Genomic DNA, 22,455 nt, shown 5'->3' with positions numbered 1-22,455 from the left:
GATATCCATGATTTGTTTTTTTCATGGGTTAACATGATGAAACTAATGTTTGGCCAAAATAATCTTTAGTTACTTTCCTACAAGATTTCTATATATATATTTCTATACATATATATTTAATATAATTTTTATATATCTATATCTATAGGTATCTATATATATAAAGATGGTAAATATTCTTTGAAATTTATTCTATTAAAATGGAACATATGCTTATAAGCTGTCTTCCTTTTTTTTGTAATTTTATCTTCATTTCTTTTGAAGAATTCCTTAAATTTTCACTCCCTTTTGCTGGAGACTTACACCTTCTAGTAAAGGATAGATTTTGTCCAACCCAGACTCTAGAAGTTCATTTGGAAAAGAAGAGTTGGGAGTGTATCTGGGAATTACATAGATCCACCCTCATATTTTCCACTATCATCCTGGGGATTTTCAGGGATTCCATCAGAACTCCTTCAGTGGAGCCCAGGTTGTCCTAAATATTTTGGAAAAGCTATAGTTGGTAGAAATAAACACGAGATAAGTAGAATCTCTCTGATTTCTTTGAATTGGTTAACAAATAATAAAACAATCTTCTAAAGTATATAAAAGAGCTCCAAAATTTGTATACCCAGAAATCATTTTCAAAATGAAACAATTTTCTTATTTGCATAAAGGTGATACACATTCCTAGATAAATGATGTATTAAGTTCTATGAATACCGATACTCAGTATTCACCTAAACCAGAGATGATGAACTGGCAACCCATTATCTGACATCTGTCTGAATGTGAATGTTGTTTTGTCCTAGCCCATGATTTTAAAACTTTGTAAATGAATGCCTTTCGGTGGTGTGTAGGTTTCCTCTTCACTGTGTTTTCCATTGCTCCCCATTTTCTTTCCACCTAGCTGTCTTATTCATACTGCCTACCTGTCCCTAAAAGCACTGAAGTTTGAGATAGGCCTCCCAGCTTATGAGCACAAGAAAGACAATCTTGATATCAATGCCCTAAAGTCACTGGCTTATTATCCCCATGAGCTTACGAAGTTCCTCCAGTCCCCTAGAAAAATACACACCTTCCCTCCAAGTATTTTTAGAAGTCCCCAGGAATTACTCACATGTAATCAGGACTAAATCAATCTGCATCATGCGCTGCTGCAGCTGTTCTGGCCTTTCATCAAGCACGTATGTATCCTCCATCACCTGCCACCATTCAGTGTATCTGCTGGTCATCCATCACCTCCCACTGAGCATTCTTCATCTTCCATTGGGCATCCATCACCATGTGCTGGGCAGCTGCTGAGTACCGCCATGTCTGTTGGGCATCCACAATCTCCCACCAGGCATTGTGGTCTCTGCTGATGCTCTGCCATTTCACCATCATGAGAATGCCGCTTACCTGTCTTGGGTGCTGTTACCTGGTGCTGCCAAACCTACAAACCCTCAAGATATCACATGGTACTGCATTTGCTCCTGTCTATATTATACGCAGTGTTCCTTGGGAAAACTGGGAATATTTCCCTCCATAATTTGTAGACTGCTTTGTTATGCAAACATTAAAAAAGCCATGCTTCTCCCTGCACCCTTCACAAAATCTCTCTGTAAAACTGCTTTCTGTGGTTTTTTGTTTGTTTTTGGTTTTTGCTTTTTGGGGTTTTGTTTCGTTTTGGTTTTTGTTGTTTTCCAGGGTTAACACACTCTATAGAGCTGATTTAGAGTTTATTTACTGATGCCTTAAATCCTGTTCTCAGTCATCCACACAAAAACTTCCCTTGGAAAGGCTAAGAAGTGACCTTGCCAGTCTTGTGAACTTACATATACCTAGAATTTACTCTTGTATCTGGCATTTTTTAATGAATAAATGAATAACTCATGACTTTATATACTGAGGATTTCCTGCTCCCCCATCTAGACCTATGAATCTTTACTTTTTCATTCAAATGTCTTCTAATATCTCCTTTCCCTCTTCAGATACACATAATCCTCTCATTGTAGGCTCTTTACCCTTCAGTAAAAAAGTCTTTATCAGGTAAGTTTCAATTCTGAGTGTAAAAAGGAACAATAGCACTCAGTATATTTACAGAAAATTACAGTGGCATATATTAAAGAATACAATCCAGAAATTCTGGTTCTTGTTCATATCTCTAGAGTCTGCTATCTCTAGTTATTCTTTGTACTTTTTCTTTCTTCCTTAGAGATATATAACTTTTGCAGATTAATTGTTGCTTTAATTCTCTAATAAATTCACAAAATAAATTAAAAATACAATTTTAGTTAACATTCCATTGCTACTTGTAAGAGTCATTTGACTATAGACATATATCCAGCACTTATAAGTAATAGCTGCTAACACCCAACTGAATGCTTGCTTGTTGCCAGGTCCTTATGGTAAGGAAGATGATGTTCTAATAATTATAATAGCTAGCTTATTTGAGCACTATCTGGGAAGATAAATGTTCCTCTGCCCTCTTAGTTCAGTACTGGGATCCTGCACGTTAATTTGGAAAAGGCAGTTTAACAAGAAAGTTTATTACTAATGCATTTGAAGACCTTCCTAGGAAAGAAGATTCGAAGAAATGGTTAGACCTGGGGCTTATGAATCATCTTAAAAAAGAGCAATAAATTACTGAGAAGTGGCAAGTCAAAAAAAGAGGCTTTGAATTTCTTGGGGTAGTAAATTGTGGGAAGGTAAATATATGGGGAAAACTAATGGACAATAAAGGTTATTTTTAATACGTCTTGTTATGCAGATTTAATTTTGTGCAATCCTGGGGATAAGTATGTTTCCAGTGATTAAGAATAATTCTCTTCTTGGTATTGGAAGACCTTAAAAAAGGGAAATTTATACTCTACCTTTAGACAGTAAAGGGGAAGGTAGAGAGCTTTTTCTGACTCTACTGTTTCTCCGTTGCTTTCAGGTCAAAAATAATTCTTATGCCAAAGTGGCCCATTTTGGGGTGACATACTCTGATCTTTCAGCTCTTACTCTATGTCTATTACCTCATCTACTACTCACAACCAATATGTTGGCAGAATTTTACTTTTTCCACTTTAAAGATGAGGAAAACTGAGATATACAGTTTTACCTGATTTTAAGTCCATAAAAGGCTAATAACCATTTTCATTTAGATTGCTAGTATTAAGGGCCCCACTTCCCCAGCTACTCTGACTAGTATTTCTGCCACTGATCCCTAGAAATGCGGAACATGCATGTTCCCGAAGACTTCAACCAAACCTTGGTTCATGCTTCCTGTCTTGATATGGCTCTAAAGACATAAGTAGCATAAGTAAAAAAAAAAAACTCAGCTCTTGTAGACCCAGGAGTACTTTCTCCAAGCTCTACAGTGATAATTATTGTTAATAGTTACTGTACATTCACTAGTGCTATACATGGTCCCAGCTAATAGACACTCTTTTTAGAACCATAGCTTTGCTCAAAGTCATTTCAGTTCAGCACATTTCAGACTCTAAACACCCTCTTAGACACATAGTTCAAAAGCCCATGTTTCAAAGCCTTCATTGCCATGTGATTAAAAAATAGAATTAAGGAAATGTGAAGGGGGGCAGAATATATCTTCAAATAGTAGAAGCATTTTCATGCTCATATAGCTTCAAAAGGTGAGACCCAGATAAATGGTAAAAGATCCAGATAAATGGTAAAAGATAAAAGAAGTAGGTTAGAGTTCTATAAAATGGTCTTAATTGTTGAAAAGCTCTATCTTTCAAGGCGAGGCACCGCTCCATTACTGAAGGTTATACAAGGAATTTCTGTTTTGAGTAGGAGGTTGAACTAGATATTTTCTAGGTTTTCTTCTATGTTTTAAAATTCTATAATTAGGTTTCCTACTGATGTCACTGAACAAGTTACTTACTCAGAGTCTGAAATTATCATTATGGAGGTAGAAGTACAGTGCTTTTGTGAATGATAGGGAGACGAAAAGAAGAAATACTATTCCATAAACAGGGTTACATCTCACACACACTTTTTTTTTTTCCCCAATTTATTTATTTTCAGAAAAACAGTATTCATTATTTTTTCACCACACCCAGTGCTCCATGCAAGCTGTGCCCTCTATAATACCCACCACCTGGTACCCCAACCTCCCACCCCCCCGCCACTTCAAACCCCTCAGATTGTTTTTCAGAGTCCATAGTCTCTCATGGTTCACCTCCCCTTCCAATTTACCCAAATTCCCTACTCCTCTCTAACGCCCCTTGTCCTCCATGCTATTGGTTATGCTCCACTAATGAGTGAAACCATATGATAATTGACTCTCTCTGCTTGACTGATTTCACTCAGCATAATCTCTTCCAGTCCCGTCCATGTTGCTACAAAAGTTGGATATTCGTCCTTTCTGATGGAGGCATAATACTCCATAGTGTATATGGACCACATCTTCCTTATCCACTCATCCGTTGAAGGGCATCTTGGTTCTTTCCATAGTTTGGCGACTGTGGCCATTGCTGCTATAAACATTGGGGTACAGATGGCCCTTCTTTTCACGACATCTGTGTCTTTGGGGTAAATACCCAGGAGTGCAATTGCAGGGTCGTAGGGAAGCTCTATTTTTAATTTCTTGAGGAATCTCCACACTGTTCTCCAAAGAGGCTGCACCAACTTGCATTCCCACCAACAGTGTAAGAGGGTTCCCCTTTCTCCACATCCTCTCCAACACATGTTGTTTCCTGTTTTGTTAATTTTGGCCATTCTAACTGGTGTAAGGTGATATCTCAATGTGGTTTTAATTTGAATCTCCCTGAGGGCTAATGATGATGAGCATTTTTTCATGTGTCTGATAGCCATTTGTATTTCTTGATTGGAGAAGTGTCTGTTCATATCTTCTGCCCATTTTTTGATGTGTTTGTCTGTTTCGTGTGGGTTGAGTTTGAGGAGTTCATTATAGATCCTGGATATCAACCTTTTGTCTGTACTGTCATTTGCAAATATCTTCTCCCATTCCGTGGGTTGCCTCTTTGTTTTTTTGACTGTTTCCTTTGCTGTGCAGAAGCTTTTGATTTTGATGAAGTCCCAGAAGTTTATTTTCGCTTTTGTTTCCTTTGCCTTTGGAGACGTATCTTGAAAGAAGTTGCTGTGGCTGATATCGAAGAGATTACTGCCTATGTTCTCCTCTAAGATTCTGATAGATTCCTGTCTCACGTTGAGGTCTTTTATCCATTTTGAGTTGATCTTTGTGTACGGTGTAAGAGAATGGTCGAGTTTCATTCTTCTACATATAGCTGTCCAGTTTTCCCAGCACCATTTATTGAAGAGACTGTCTTTTTTCCACTGTATATTTTTTCCTGTTTTGTCGAAGATTAATTGACCATAGAGTTGAGGGTCCATATCAGGGCTCTCTACTCTGTTCCACTGGTCTATGTGTCTGTTTTTATGCCAGTACCATGCTGTCTTGGTGATCACAGCTTTGTAATAAAGCTTGAAATCAGGTAAGGTGATGCCGCCAGCTTTATTTTTGTTTTTCAACATTTCCTTAGCGATTCGGGGTCTCTTCTGATTCCATACAAATTTTAGGATTATTTGCTCCAGCTCTTTGAAGAATGCCGGTGGAATTTTGATCGGAATGGCATTAAAAGTATAGATTGCTCTAGGCAGTATAGACATTTTAACAATGTTTATTCTTCCGATCCAAGAGCATGGAATGGTCTTCCATCTTTTTGTGTCTTCTTCAATTTCTTTCATGAGTGTTCTATAGTTCCTCAAGTATAGATCCTTTACCTCTTTAGTTAGGTTTATTCCCAGGTATCTTATGGTTCTTGGTGCTATAGTAAATGGAATCGATTCTCTAATTTCCCTTTCTGTATTTTCATTGTTAGTGTATAAGAAAGCCACTGATTTCTGCACATTGACTTTGTATCCTGCCACGCTGCTGAATTGCTGTATGAGTTCTAGTAGTTTGGGGGTGGAGTCTTTTGGGTTTTCCATATAAAGAATCATGTCATCTGTGAAGAGAGAGAGTTTGACTTCTTCATTACCAATTTGGATACCTTTTATTTCTCTCTGTTGTCTGATTGCTGTTGCTAGGACTTCTAATACTATGTTGAACAAGAGTGGTGAAAGTGGGCATCCTTGTCTTGTTCCTGATCTCAACGGGAAGGCTGCAAGCTTTTTCCCATTGAGGATGATATTTGCTGTGGGTCTTTCATAGATAGATTTGATGAGGTTCAGGAATGTTCCCTCTATCCCTATACTTTGAAGCGTTTTAATCAGGAACGGATGTTGGATTTTGTCAAATGCTTTTTCTGCATCGATTGAGAGGACCATGTGGTTCTTCTCTCTTCTCATATTAATTTGTTGTATCACATTGATTGATTTAGCAACCTAGATGAAATGGATGCATTCCTGGAAAAATATAAACTACCAAAATTGAACCAGGAAGAAATCAACAACCTGAATAGACCGATATCTAATAACGAGATTGAAGCAGTGACCAAAAATCTCCCAAAAAACAAGAGCCCAGGACCTGACGGATTCCCTGGGGAATTCTACCAAACCTTCCAAGAAGAAATAACACCTATTCTCCTGAAGCTGTTTCAAAAAATTGAAGCAGAAGGAAAACTTCCAGACTCTTTCTATGAAGCCAGCATTACCCTGATCCCCAAACCAGGCAAGGACCCTACCAAAAAGGAGAGTTTCAGACCAATATCACTGATGAATATGGATGCTAAGATTCTCAACAAGATCCTAGCCAACAGGATCCAACAGCACATTAAAAAGATTATCCACCATGATCAGGTGGGATTCATCCCTGGGCTACAAGGATGGTTCAACATTCGTAAATCAATCACACACACTTTTATGTGCCAATGATTGTGATAATCAATGTGACTAGTCCCAGTAAGAGACCCTAGATGAAAAACCTACTGATTAATTAGATATTATTTTAATAACTCAGAAGACATGTTATCTCTTGTTGCCATCTAAGTGAACATATGAGAAAATTTGCTTAGAATGTATGGACTATGTATCCATAAACTTCACTTTTAAACATTATGAGATGATTAAGAATAGCCTACTTAGTCTTTATCTCAAAGGGCAGTAATTCAATCTTGAAACCTACCTTTCATATGCTAAACAGAATCTCTTACAGCTATGAATCTTAATTGTTCTCATTTAGCTCTATATACTTCCAACACAATGTTTGAACTGTGTAGTATCTCGGTTTTTGGAATAGTCCTTAAAAGTTAATTTTTTTTTTCTTTTCCTCCTTAGTCAAATTTCCATATTCAGTGAGTGTTGAAATTTGTTTTGTGTTCCAAATAAAAGATCTAAAATCTTTGCACTCTAATTGTTCTGCATTCAAAATATAGCACAGGCAAGGTGTTTGCACATTGTTCACATAATACTAAGTCCCCCAAAACCCACTTTATGGATTTTTTTCTATGATTTAATGGCATCGTTTCTTTTTAAAAGAAGAATATCAAGACAATCAAGGTTGAATGAGTTTTTTTTACACTGTAGATTTCTTTCACTGAGAAATAGTTAATAAAGTAAGTCCTGGAGATAGAGTTTTAATTACCTATATATTTCTATTTTTATTATTGAATTACATGTTAAGAGATAGTTGAAGGTCTTTATGTAAGTCTGTACAAATACAAAGTAGCCCGAGCTGTTGTAGATTCTTTATTTCTACTTCCTGTGTAGTTGTGGGATCACAGCATTTGTGGATTTTAATCTATTTCAGAATGAAGCAGAAAAGAAAGTATTCTGAATTAGTATTTAGAGTGAACATAAGATAACGGGGTCAGACCATCTTCTGTAGAGCAAAACTTTCCTTATTCTAGATCAAGATCATTTTTAGAACCTGAAAAATTACACTAGCTAATAAAAAACATACAGTATTTTCTCCTCAAAATTATGTCGAAAAAAACCTTGAAGGGGAGCTAAAAGAGAAGCATTTAATGTTTACTAGGCACTTACTTATTTTTCTATTTTACTCTAACTCCATCTCATACATTCTCAGTTTAATATCTCCTTCATATTTATAGAGAGAAAGAACTTTCCTGGATTTTCTATTTTAGGAACGAGTACAGAGGAGGAAGCTAAGCATGTGTTATTAAACTAATAGCTAAATCTAACTTTTGATTTATTTAGTTTCACATGGAAAGCGTTCAAAATAAAGTGTAGATAAATAATGAAAAGTACATTCCTTATGTTCTTTGAATTATTTTTCATAATGGGGGAGATTGAAGTCTAATGTTCATTTCCTCAAAAACCTGATTACCATCTCTGTATATACATGAGTTTCAACAGTGGGTGGGACATATAAACCCTTGTAATCAACCATTGTGTTCTCTAAAAGGGCAACTGGAGTGAGAAATAAAGACAGCAAACTATTTCCATTAAGCACGATATTTTGCTTAGTTACCAACAAAAAGAAAATTGTGTCATAGAAAAATTATACTAAAGCTAAATATTAATTATAATCATATACATATTTGAATTTTGTATTTTCATGTCCTTAGCTCTACTTCTGACTAAAAAATACTGTGTTTTAGCTAGATTTTTTAAATCAAATGACTCTTAAATAACACCATACTAATATTGTGATTTTGGGAAAATCAATGGATATCCCTCAGAATTAGTCTCCTTTATGAATGACTAGCTTTTACTGTGTACCTATCATGATAAGTATTTTGACCTGCATTATCTCACTTAGCATCAACTTTATAGGTATTTGTAAATACTCAAGACTGAAATGGAAAATATTTAGTATACTTTAAGTCTCAATACAGTTATAAGATATTTTTAGTATTGCATTGAACCAAACCTCTGGCTACAATTAAATAGATATGCATGTGAAAATTTAAACCATCTGCTTCCACCTCTACTAAAACAAACATTCTGGAAGTATTTTCTTGGTTTTAATATTATAATATAATATATATTTTTTTGTTTAATTATAATGAGGTAAGGTAAAAGTCTTGTAGTTTAAGTAGAGTAGGAAAGTTAAATGACTACTTCCCCAAAATTTATTTTATTTAAAAATATAAAAACAATTTTTGAGGACCACCATTTCATAAGTAATTTTTTTAGCATGCAGGACTATGACAAATTACTGAATTAACTTTTACTTGGCTGATTCACCTAAAAGTTTCATTTTTAAGAAACTCTAATTAAATTAGTTACATAAATAACCAAAGGAAAGAGGGAACATGTGGTGAGGAAATCTAAGAGTGTATTTAATTCTGATGTAAAATATTGTGATAATGTGATTAATATCTGCCTAGTTTTTATTGTGAAATAAAGAAACTCAAAAGGTATGACATTCGTAGCCCTACTTTATGTCCTCCTGCAATTTTTTTCAGACATGTATTAAGATTACTTGGGAAAAAAAGAGAATTTAACAGTACACAAAGGTGACAGTTAATAGGAAAAATAAAAGTACAGAAAGGAAAAATAGTAAGACAACAAAGATAAACTTCAACTGACCTTACTTCTTAACTATTGATTTTTTTTTAATTCATGCCTAGTAGGTCAGTATCATGGGTTTATGGAAATTACCAAATACTATAAAGTAATAACAGTAACAAAAATAAGATAATTATAGTGAGAGCTTTGATATATATTTGGGCCCAGTTATACGCCAAACACATTACTCAAATCTTATGACTTAATCTAATAAAATTACTTAGGATGGGTGCTATTAATTACCTATACAGATAAGGAAACTTAAATTCAGGTTGTACAGGGAGGAAAGATGGATCTAACCTCAAATCCTATGTACTCTTTTCTGTCTGCTTTGCTGTGTAACACAAACAATAGCAGTTTCTCTAATTTAATATTTTTACTTATACCATTCATCAAAACCTTAGAGCAGTCCTTCATTACAGGTGTTATTAAGCACACTAAACAAATCTGGCAGGAAAAAATAAGGGGGGCGCCTGGGTGGCTCAGTGGGTTAAAGCCTCTGCCTTCGGCTCAGGTCATGATCCCAGGGTCCTGGGATCGAGCCCCGCATCGGGCTCTCTGCTCGACAGGAAGTCTGCTTCCCTTCCTCTCTCTCTGCCTGCCTCTCTGACTACTTGTGATATCTGTCTGTCAAATAAATAAATAAAATATAAAAATAAATAAATAAATAAAAATAAGGCATATGTGTTGACTTGAAGTCAATATACTAATAAGTAAAAAGTAGACAAGAGATGTTGACTTGAAAACAATATACTAATAGTTAAAAAATTATACAAGAATTGTAATCATTTTTTCCTTAAAGAAGGACCCACCCCCTTCACATACACCACATAAAGAATGACATATTTGGAAACAAATTCAAAGTCACTGTTTTTCCACACAATTTCCTACCACCATGACAATATTTTTCTGAATTTTGAAAGACCAACTACTGCTACTCACAGAAAACTTTTAATAATTTTTTTACTTTTGTCAACTAGAGATGATAGAGATATTTTCTACTGTACCATTTAAATTCCTTTGTTTACTTTTTTATTGTTTTTTGGAACATTTTTAGTGGTGGTTCTGGGGCTTACAATATGCATCTTTTTTATTTTCATTCTTTTTTAAAAATTAGGATACATTTTATAGACCATAAAATTCACCCCTTCTAAGTATAAAATGTGATGGCTTTTAGTATTTTCAGGAAGTCAAGCAATCATCATGATCTAATTCCAGAATATTTTCATCACCCCAAAAAGAAATCCCATGCAAATTAGCAGTGACTCCCTATAATGTGTACCCTAACTTAAAATAATCAAGATTTATGGGGTGCCTGGATTCAAGACCCTCATCCAGCTCCATGCTTGGTGGGAAACTTGCTTCTCCTTCTCCCCCACTTGTGCTCTGTCTCTAGCTGTCTCTCAAATAAATAAATAAAATCTTTTAAAAAAATTATCAAGATTTATATTGTTTCAAATGTGTAAAGATTTTCCTCCAGTGTACTTTCCTTCCTTCCCCATCCTTTGTGCTATCATTGTCATGCAAATTACACCTTTCTACATTATACCCCATCAAAATAGTTTTGTATTATTATTTATGTACTTGTCTTTTAAATCATTTAGGAGAAGTGTTTTAATACGGATAGATTCGAGTTACCATCTAGCCTTTCATTTTAGTTGAAGGATTCCCTTTAGTAGTTGTTGTAGGTCAAGTATGCTGATGACAAGTTCTGTTTTTGTTTATGTAAAAACCTTTTTACTTCTTTTTCATATTTGAGGGACAGTTCTACTGAGTATAGAATTCTCAGTTGACCGTCTTTGAATTACATGCCTTTTGGGCTTTGTGGTTTCTGACAAGAAGTCAGCCATTAAATTTTAATGAGTCATCCTGTATGTGTCAAATTATCTCATGCTACATTCATAATTTGCTTCTTATCTTTCAATCGTTTGACTATGAAGTATCTTATAATCCTTCCCAAAATGTATCCTAATTGGTGTTCCTTGAGCTTTTTAGGTCAAAATTAATGTTTCTCATCAAATTTGAGAATCAAATTTGGGAAAATTTTAGCCATTGTTATGTCAAATTTTTTCTGCCTCTTTCTCTCTCTCCTCTCTTTTAAGGACTCAAATTATGCATACATTTGATGGTGTCCCACAGACTGTTCACTTTATTTTTTTTCTTTCTGTTCTTCAGACTGGATAATCTCTTTTGACCTATCATCAAGTTCATGGACTCTTATTCTGCCTGCTGAATTCCTCTGTTAACCCCATCTAATGAATTTATAACTTTAGTCATTGTATTTTTCAACTCTGGAATTTCTATTTGTGTTTATTTTTTAATTTTAGATGAATTTTTATCTTTTAATTGATTTTACCTATTCAATGAAACACTATCATAGTTTCCTCTAGTTCTTGAAATATACTCTCCTTTACTTCTTTAAACATATTTTCAGAGCTGATTTAAACTTTTTGTCTAATCAACTGAACATCTGATCTCCTCCAAGACACTAGAAAGTGACTGCTTTTTTTTTTTAAAAAGATTTTATTTATTTGACAGAGAGAGAGAGATCACAGCAGGCAGAGAGGCAGGCAGAGAGAGAAGGGGAAGCAGGCTCCCTGCTGAGCAGAGAGCCTGATGCGGGGCTCGATCCCAGACCCTGAGATCATGACCTGAGCCAAAGGCAGAGACTTAACCCACTGAGCCACCCAGGCACCCCAAAGTGACTGCTTTTATTCCTGTCTATGGGCCCTACTTTCCTGTTCCTTTGTATTTTGTATTTTCTTGTTGAAAACTGGATATTTTAAATAATATACTGTAACACCTTCAGAGTCAGATCCCTCTACTCTCAGTGTTTGTTGTTGATAATGGTCTTTTTTCCTTATTCTTGATTGCTTTATGACTTTCTTAAGTTAATTTTGTAGATTCTATATTTCTTGCTATGTGTAGCTGCTATTTTCTCTGGTAGATTTTTCCTTTAATTCTTGTTTTTATTTAAAGCCTGGCTCCTTAGACATTACCCCTGGATCAGCATTATTTCTGACTAGCCAATTGTTGGTTAAAATATTTCATTAAATGCTTTAAGCCAGTTATTGTTCTGCTCTTTGATTTTTGTGTGAAGTTGCATCTTCAAATTTCAAGAGTTTACATATTAGTCTTGTTTTTACTTCTTATTTGAGCAGGGCACCAAGGAGAGCAGGAGTTGAATTATTGGGGTCCTCTCTGGGCTTTTTTAAGTGTGTGCAGGGCCATGCATGTGTGCGGTTTTTAGATCTCCTGGAAAATGTTGGAGCTTTTTAAAATCCCCTATATTGGACTTATTCCTATTACTGAGACATTCCTTCTAACTTTTTAGCCAGGCTTTTGTTTGTTCCAATGAATTCACAGCCTTAGGAAATTATAGTATTACTGAGTCCAACTTATTGCTATTGTTTCAATAATACCCTATGAATAGGACTTCTTCTGAGTACCTGAACTCAAAGTCATGTCAAATAGCCACAATGTTCTGGGAAAAAGGTATTTCAAGAAAACTACTCCAAATACAGTGCTGTGGGGATGGAGCTTCATATGGAACTCCAAAAACAGTCAGGCCCCACTTAATTTCGAAAATTCTGAAATGGTCAATTTTCACCATTTTGCAAATATTTTTATTGCTTTTGTGAGAAAGGATTCCTCCGAAGTCCTCATTTTACCATTCTGGAAGGCCTGCCCTTGTAAATACTTCTTTATACATCTTTAATTACAGTGACATTTTAAACTTAGCACCATAATATTATGCTACCTAATAAATTTAAAATGGTCATTGAATATCATCTACTACTCAATCTATACTCACTTTTTCCCAGTTAACTCAAATTAGGATCTAAACAAGTTTATTCACTTAAATCAAGACCCAAATAAGTTCCATACATTATATTTGGTTTTTATGAAAAAATTTTTAGAGAGTCTTGGTTCTGACTCTCAAAAGAGATCATATTTATTAGAGGGAAAAGAAGGTCAAGGAAGTACTTTAATTGCAGATGAGAGACTTACACTTGTTTATAGGCTAAAACGAAATCACTTCAGTTTTTGGCCTATAAAACAACCGCCTCATGTTCAAAGACCTTGTCCAACAACAGCTATTAATTCCAGTTTAGCCTAGGGTCAAGGAGAAGAAGCAAAACCTGAGGCAGGAAAGAATGAATTTAGAAAGGTACCAGGTCAGAGAGGAAAGCTGGAAGAGGGGCGTATCAAAGTTCTTAGAAAAACCATCAATAATGTAACTTGAGTTTACCTTGTGATGCCAGACTTTAGATGAATTACTCTTATTTGTGAACTATTTCTGTATTCTGCACTTTTACATTCTCTTTTTATTGGTTAATTCTAAGGGATAATAGGGCACTGAAGGCCTAGTTTCTATTTTTTTTTTAAGATTTTATTTATTTACTAGAGAGAGAGAGAGCACAGAGGGAGAAAGAGAAGCAGAACCCTGCTGAGCAGGCATCACCCCCCCCCATTGTGGGGTTCCATCTCAGGACCCTGGGATTATGACCAAAGCCAAACACAGAGCTTGACCAACTAAACCACCTGGCACCCATTTCTAGTTTCAATTTTGCCACTAACTTTGTAATCTAGATGAAGTCACTTAGCTTTGAGCCTCCTTTCCCTGATTTGTAGAATTAGATTGTTTTAGATTCTCTAAAATTGCTTTTATCTCAAAAACAGGATTATTTTAAGGCCTTTCTTAGGCAGATATGTGCAATAAACAGAGATTGTCTTCAATGACTGAGCTTACCCATTTTGTTTCCCTTACTGTTAAAATCAATTACCCAAGAACTTCCTTTTTCCCTCTCCCATTATACCTTGTTTTATGGAAAGACTCTAAATCAAAATTTAAGACAGATACATACTATATTAACAAGAAATAAATATTACCCTTTCCTCTCACTCAAACTTCAAAATAAAGCAATATTACTGTAACAGGTTTTACTTGTTTTTTTGTAATATGAGCCAGTTTCAGAAGTGAAACTATCTAAAAAAAAAAAAAAAAATCTCTGAGGGAGTTGAAGCAAAATTGTGTAGTGTGATTGAAAATAGCCATATATAATTTCTAAAATTATAAATATAAATTAAATCCTGGAATAGTCTTTGTCGAATTGGAGCACATGTTCTTAAATCATCTCAAAATGGAGACAGTTTTGTAGATATCATAGAATCGTAACCTTTTTCAACAATGAAATTTGTTTGTCAGTGTACTCTTGGGATACTAATCTGATCTTTCAGAGATCACTTTTGCTGAACAGTATTATAAGTGCATTCCAAAAATTGCAATGACATATTCACTTACACTTTTTAGTCAGCCAGATCAGATAACCGAAACCATAGAATTCATCCAGGGACTGGAATTAAACATTTTCTTTTATTAACTGATTAAATAAATCAAATAATTGCCCAAATGTCTTTTACTTTGTACATCTAATTTTATAGCTATCAGATTTGGTTTCTGTATCCCTTCTAAAATATGTATCTAAATGAAATTAAAGCCTTATTTTACCCAGAAGCTACTGCATCCCACTCAACCCTGCACTCTAATTCTACTCTCTCTAACACTTTAAGAAGCTCTTATGGGCCCAGCAACGACCAATTAGCCACCAGGATGGAGATGTTCTAACAATGATCAAAGAAAACAAAGGTCATAATTAAGCTATTATAACTCATGTGCCAAAACACAATGAATATAAAACACATTGAATATCTGCTCTTTTTCAGTGCTGAACAAACAAAACACAGTGGGATATACAAATGTGTTAATCCCAATCTCTGCCTACGAGAGTTTATAATATAATTATATGTACACACGTGTGTGTTTCTATGTGTTAGTAGGAAGCAGAAACTTGTATAGAGAGGTAATATACAATGTGGGGATCTGTGCTAATGATGCAATCATGTATTGAACACATAGTACATAGTTCAGAAGTTCATGTCTCTATGATCAGCTGATGAGAAAAGGGCTCACAATGGCAGCAATTAAATGACTGTCACAAAGCAGATAGCATTTTCCCAGCTACCAAATTGTTTCATAAACCGTTCTTTTCATACTTTTTAAATATACTCAAAGCCAATTCAACTTTGAGGAAAAATAGAGAAACCCAGTTTAATTATACATATACTTTCAGGATTGTAACCTTCTACTCATAGTTTAATAAAAATACAACAGCTTCTATCTCTGGAACTTTTAGAGATTTATTTTTATCATTCTGCTATCTAACACTTGTGAAGGAAAAACAGATATAGTTTAAAATGTCATGACAAATACTATGAAACAGAAACATGATGGCATAAAACATTATGATAAAAATTTACTAATATATTGATAAAAATTGTACCTGAAATACTACCTGCTATGTTAAAAAAAAATGGCATTAAAACATAAATAAAGGGGCGCCTGGGTGGCTCAGTGGGTTAAAGCCTCTGCCTTCGGCTCAGGTCATGATCCCAGGGTCCTGGGATTGAGCCCCGCATCGGGGCTCTCTCCTCAGCGGGGAACCTGCTTCCCTTCCTCTCTCTCTGTCTGCCTCTCTGCCTATTTGTGCTCTCTGTCTGTCAAATAAACAAATAAATTTTAAAAATCTTTATAAAACATAAATAAAATGACCATGAATAAAATGAGCAAATATGTACAACTGCCCTTACAAGGGCTTCTGCTTGTCCCTATAACTAAAAAGTGTTAAGATTAGGTACTGTAAAGTTAAATTATCTCCATACTTTTTCTGAACATTTTCTTGATTGCCCCTCTTGACATTCATACTTCATCTACTTCTAGTCTAGTTAATTTTATGTTCATGTCTTAAAACATGCCTCATTCTGAATAGTTGATAAGGTCTATAGGGAAATGGTCTTGGAAGACACCTTCTGCGATCATGTATCAATATTTCAAGTTACCAAATAAATACTTATTGAAAGTTCACTCTGTATCAGTCTTCATACTTGGCATTAGGATATAGAGATGAATAAATGGGGCCCTGGCCCCCAAGGAACTTACTCACTTTTTAAAAAATACTTGAATAATTTAAATGTTACTTGTCTGGAATTTTCTGATTTCTTGTCACTAGGTAAAATTACTAATTTTCAGCATCAGTCCTGAATAATTTCTGGAGAAATTTCAAAATCAGCAATGACTAAATTCAGTGATTCTGACTAAAGGTAACTAATGGAGAGGTGAGATATTCATTTCTAATTAAAATCCTTGGGGCAAACAATGGTTTTGTAATATCCCTTAGGAAATAAGATAGAAATGTAGAAATGGATCATGCCTATGTCTACGTGACAATAAATGTTTGGCAGCAAATAAAGTACTGCATCATTTCTGGGTAATACTGTGAATGTAAGAATGAGTATCATTCCTTTTCCAAAGAGGTTTTTTAATAATGCAAGTGGAATGTATTGGAAGGACCATGTCCGTCCATCTGTCAATGCATATGTCAATAAGCATGAAATACCACTGAACCTCAGCGGTATTTCTTGAGGTGTTATAGTGCTGTAGAATGTGGACTCTGGTATCAGCTGAACATGGGTGTAAATCCTTACATTATCTTCTCACCTTGGACAGATCACTTTTTTTTTTTTCCTAAATAACACTTTATTCATCTATAAAACAGAAAAATTATCTGAGGTGGCATTGAGGGTTTGAGGTCATGTGTGAAGAATATCTGGCACTTAGTATGTATGGATATCTTAATATTATTAATCAAATTAATCTTAGGAATTTATTTCAGTAGAATGTTATTTTGGAAGCCCTAAATAAACGTGATCAGGAAAATTTTATTTAAGCTCACATGCCAGAAACTTCTCACAATATGTCCCAAATGAAGGATAGTTTAGTAAAATGAGATCAAAGAACAGGAAAAAAAAAAGAATACAATATATTGTAAGTCAGCTTACAAATAGCTTCTAGCCTTATGAATAATATTCGATTAGTATATACTAATCACACAATATATATATATATTTATATAACCTTTTATACACATACACACATAATATACTATATATATACATACACATATATTCATATAATGAATATATATAAATTTATATATAGCATATATAAATACATATAGTATATATATTAGTATATATTAATCAAAAGTAATAAATATTCACTTAGTATATACTAATCACACACATAGATCTATTCATATGAACTTTTGTATACACACACAAATATATATTATATACACACACATATATATTCATGTAATGAATATATATAAATTTATATATTATATATTTTAAAATTTTTGTGTCTGTCATTATGAAAACAGAGGTACCTAGATGGAATGCCCTATATAAGAGGCAGTGACTGGCCCTCTGGGACCTAGATGGAGAGGTGTGCTGTGTCGTAAGGAATCTTTGCTATCCCAGATCAGAGACAGAAAACTTCAAGCTCCTGGCAAATACTCCAGTTCCCTTCCTGATTCTCTTTCTTTACTATTTTTTTGGACTTTGCATAAACAAAAGAAATAGAGAATAAAATATATATAGGGCCAAATGAGGAAAGATTAGTAAAAGTTTTGTGTATAAATCTAACAACCTCAATGATGGACTGACCGAGCTCCTTGGGATTCCATTTCAGAAGACATTTGGCAAAAGTTCAAACTGCCTCTTGTTGCAGCCTCGTTTTTCAGTTGTCTGCATAGGTCTTTAAGGTAATAAATGGTGCCTAGACCTCAATCTGGTTCAGGTCAGTGAATAACTCATAAGAACAAAGGAAACACAGATAGTAAAGGTGTGTTATTTCGGGTCAAAGACTACAGTTGATATCTTAAATATTTAACTCAATCATACATAATGTTTCAATTTATCCTTGAAGAACCTTGTAAAGTAGAGAAAACAGGTGATTTTTTTGGGTTTTCAGAAGGAAACTAAATCCCAAAGTGGATATACACACACACATAGCATGTGGCAGAGCAGAGAGCTGATACTAAAACAAGTCTTTTTCCTCCCCTCCCTACACTCATTAGAACCATAGAATATGTTTTCTTCTGTGCCCTGCAGACTGGAAGCAGGTTAAGCACCTGTTAACAGGATTGATAAAATCCCTAATACAGTTTTTTATGCTAAGTAAGAATCCTTTTAACTCAAGCAGGATAACTGCTGTTCACAGTGGGGCCCTGAGCTCATTCAGATTCACATTAGGACTACTCTTGAAGGCCAGTGGGGGGAATGGTTACAGCCAAAGCCTAGCAGATATTTCAAATAACTCTACACTTTAATTAAACTCTTTCCAAGCCTGGTTTTTCTTTATTAGATGCCAACTTATTTTTAAGAGAATGGGAGGCATGAGGTACACAACAGGATATTATAGGTTTACTCAGCAATGAGTTCTGTTTTCTGAAATATGGCAGATGAAGATTTTTGGACAACACTACCAAACAAACATATTAGATGTGTGTGTGTGTGTGTGTGTGTGCACACGTGCGTGCACACGTGGTGCACACGTGCGCATGCGCACGCGCATATCACAGAACTCACAAGATAGTAAGGAATAATGAAGACAAAATTTTAGTCAAGGTTGGAACATATAGGGTCAGGATTGAAGCACATTTTGCCCTACAGATGTTGGCTAAACAAGGGAGTTTGAAAGTATACAGACAGGAAACCAACCGATCATCCTCATTTTAAGTCTGCACCCTACAGAACTATACCCTAATTAGAGGTAAACCTGAACCACACTCTCACCTCTATGGTTTGTAAGGAAAAGTGTCTTGGAGTTGCCTTGGAGAAGGAAACTGTTTTTGATCATTTTTAACCACAAGCCAGAACACACAGGGATTTGCAGTAGTCAAAAAAGTTCAAACTATAAAGTTAGTTGAGAATAGTCTTGGAAAATAGTGCCCAATGCATCAATCAAAAAAAAAAGAGCAAACAGTGCAATTGACAAAAAGATAAAACTGAAGAGGTACTTCACAAATGAAATCCAGATGAGTTTACATATGCAGTGCTCAAATTTATTGGTAATCAGGGAAATGAAGAACCACAATTAAATACCAATAGTCACTAGATCAGGAGAAATTAAAGGGTGCTGGCACTTAAATTTGTGTTGGCAAACATGTGGAACAGCTGGAACTCATACACTGTGGTGAGAATGAATGCGAATTGATACAACTATTGAAAAATAATATGGCATTATATAGCAATATTAGCAAAGTGCATGCCTTATAATCCATGACTTCCAAGGTTGAGTATACATCCTAAAGAATGGCTTACAATTAAGCACTAACATATGTGTAAAGAATTATTTGTAACAGTATTGCTTGTAATTACCCCAAACTGGGAGCAATTAAATTATACAAGAAACAGTAAAATGTATACTGACATGGCTGCCTTTAGTAATACAATCTAATATCATCCAGATAAAAAGCTGAGGCACAGAAAGATACTATTGTTTACCCAAAATCACACATATTTTAAGTGACAGGGGTGAGATTTGCCTCCAAGCCATTAAACCCTAAACTCTTTTGGTATTCTATGACACTGGTTCTCATAAATTTGTTCTGTAGAAAATGGATGACACAAGGTTAAACTACATGAAATTGACCTTTTTATAAGGCAAAAAGAGTTGAATACTAGAAAAGTCACACAGGTCAACCTCACAGTTCTCTTTAGTCCTGAACCTAGTTGGTCTGCAATCAACTTGTACAGTGTAGCATCCTATTTCTCCCTAGCTTTCTCACTCAAAATGACTTTCTATACTGCGTTGGTGAAAAAAGGTTCCTCTGCTCTTTTCTTCTAAAAGCTATCATTGCTAAAAAGCCTTGATTGCTTTTTTATTGCAGCTTTCATTTTATTAAGTGACTGTGGCAAAACAAAACGAAACAAAACGAAACAAAAACAACAACAAAACCAAAACACAATCCGATTAGCCATAGGAGATGGAAATGATGAAAGCAATTACAACTGTCGACATCAATCAAGAAATACAAATCTTTGGGATGCATTTGTACTAGTCACCCACTTCGTGGCAACAGAGTCTTCCCAAATTAAAAACCCTGTAAGAATCTTTTTCCGTAAGAGTGAACCAGAGAGGGAGGGAGAGAGTGAAAGCAAGTGAGACCTTTGGAGATTTTTTTTTTCTTCTTCCTATTTCTGTCTTGAAGCTAGACAATCCACTTGCAATTCTCCCTACCCTCCCTCTCTCTCCATATTCCGCTCCCACTCCCTCACAACCGGCACTTACCCTGCCGTTCCTGGTGGGAAGCCCCCGGAAACAAACAATGCCCAGCAGAGGAAAACAAAACAAATATACCAGTCCAGATAAGAAATTGATAAAACTTTGCAAAAAAGAAACAAAAAAGGAAAAACTAACTAACCTCAACCAACTAGCCCCTGAGCCACCCGGGGGCGCCTTCCTACTTCCTGTCGCATAGTCGCACACACAAAAGGCAGTGCGCCGGAGCCAGAGATCAGAAGCCGCCATCATCCACAGCCAGAGGAGCAGGAAATACCAACGCGGCCACCACAGAAATGGAAACGGCGGTCAACACTCGGAGCGACCCCCAGGATGAGATCCCCAGCTTGGAGGGTAGCCCAGTCTTGCAGGTGATTCTGGAGCCAGGCCCGCCACCCAGTGCCCCGTACCTGCCACAGACACCCAGCCAAGGTGGCCCAGTCATCACGCCAGCGGAAACAGTGGCTGTGGAACAGAGCAGCCTTGGTGGCTTGAATGGTGACAACCGGCAGCAGCAGCAACAGCGTATCGATTGCGTGGTATGTGGGGCCAAGTCAAGCGGCAAACACTACGGCCAGTTCACATGCGAGGGCTGCAAGAGCTTCTTCAAGCGCAGTGTGGGGAAGAGTCAGAACTTCACGTGTCAAGCCAACAAAGACTGTCGCATTGACCAGCACCAGCGCAACCGGTGCCAGTACTGCCGCTTCAAAAAGTGCGTCGACATGGGTATGAAAAGAGATGCAGTGCACAAGAACAGGATACCACTCGTCCAGCCAACCCGTGGGCAAGTAGTGCCAACCAATAGGGAATCCCTCGGCTTCCACACTAACCTGTCTGATTATATTTCTCTGCTGATCCACGCCGAGCCCTATACCCTGTTCGGATCAGGCAGCCAGTGCGTGCAGCCCAACGATGTCTTGACCCTTGAGAACATTTGTGAGCAAGCTGCCCGGGTGCTCTTTGGTGCCGTTGAATGGGCCCGGAAAATACCCTTCTTCCCTGACCTGCCCATCGACGACCAAGTGGCCCTGCTTCGCCTCACCTGGTGTGACCTGTTCATGGTGAACTGGGCACAGTGCTCCATGCCACTCCATGTCCTCCCATTCCTGGCTGCCACCAGCTTACAGGGCTCGCCGGCGTCCTCCAGCCAGGTGGCCATCTTTATGGACCAGGTACAGATTTTTCAAGAGCAAATGGAGAAGTTCAAAGCTCTGCGCGTCGACCCCGTCGAGTACAGCTGCATCAAAGCCATAATCCTGTTCACTTCAGATGCCATTGGTCTCTCTGATGTAGCCAGTGTGGAAAGCTGGCAGGAAACGTCCCAGTCTGCTTTGGAGAAATACGTTAGAATCCAGTATTCCAACCAACCAATGAGATTTGGAAAGCTTTTGCTTCGCCTTCCTTCCCTCCGCACAGTCTCCTCCTCCGTGATAGAGCAATTATTTTTCGTTCATTTGGTAGGTAAAATCTCCATCAAAAGCCTCATCCGGGATATATTATTGTCGGGTAACAGTCCTAACTAGCTGTATACGGCATCCAAAAAATAAATCAAAATAAGAAGGGGAACTGAAACAGAAAGAAAAGGAAAAGACTGGTTTGTTTGCTTAAATTCCTTCTGTTAAAGGATATATGTTACAAGTTTGCTAAAAGAAGAGAGGAAAAGAATTTAATGGACTATGAGTTAAAAAAAAAAAAAAAGAAAAAGACTGTTTACAGAATACAAAAAAACCCACAAAAACAAAAAAACAAACAAAAAATAAAAAACAAAAACAAAACAAAAAAACCTGAAAAAACAAAAACCTAAAAAAAACTCCTGTGTGGGTGAGAACAGCCTTCTACTTATTTTTGTATAAAAAGGA

General features: G+C 36.1%; 2 protein-coding genes across 3 annotated transcripts in view; both read left to right on the top strand.

Moving 5' to 3' along the window:
* Positions 1-22,455, top strand: part of HTR2C (5-hydroxytryptamine receptor 2C) — a 299,042-nt gene that overhangs the window by 155,880 nt on the left and 120,707 nt on the right. The window lies entirely within an intron of this gene.
* On the top strand, positions 20,893-22,277 carry LOC122897294 (COUP transcription factor 2-like). Its single transcript, XM_044235482.1, has one exon. It carries the CDS (start codon positions 20,893-20,895, stop codon positions 22,117-22,119), a length of 1,227 nt encoding a protein of 408 aa, XP_044091417.1. The 3' UTR covers positions 22,120-22,277.

This window comes from Neovison vison, chromosome X (genome assembly GCF_020171115.1).
Source record: "Neovison vison isolate M4711 chromosome X, ASM_NN_V1, whole genome shotgun sequence".
In the NCBI taxonomy this organism is placed as follows: Eukaryota; Metazoa; Chordata; class Mammalia; order Carnivora; family Mustelidae; genus Neogale; species Neogale vison.
This window is presented reverse-complemented; position numbering and strand designations above follow the sequence as displayed.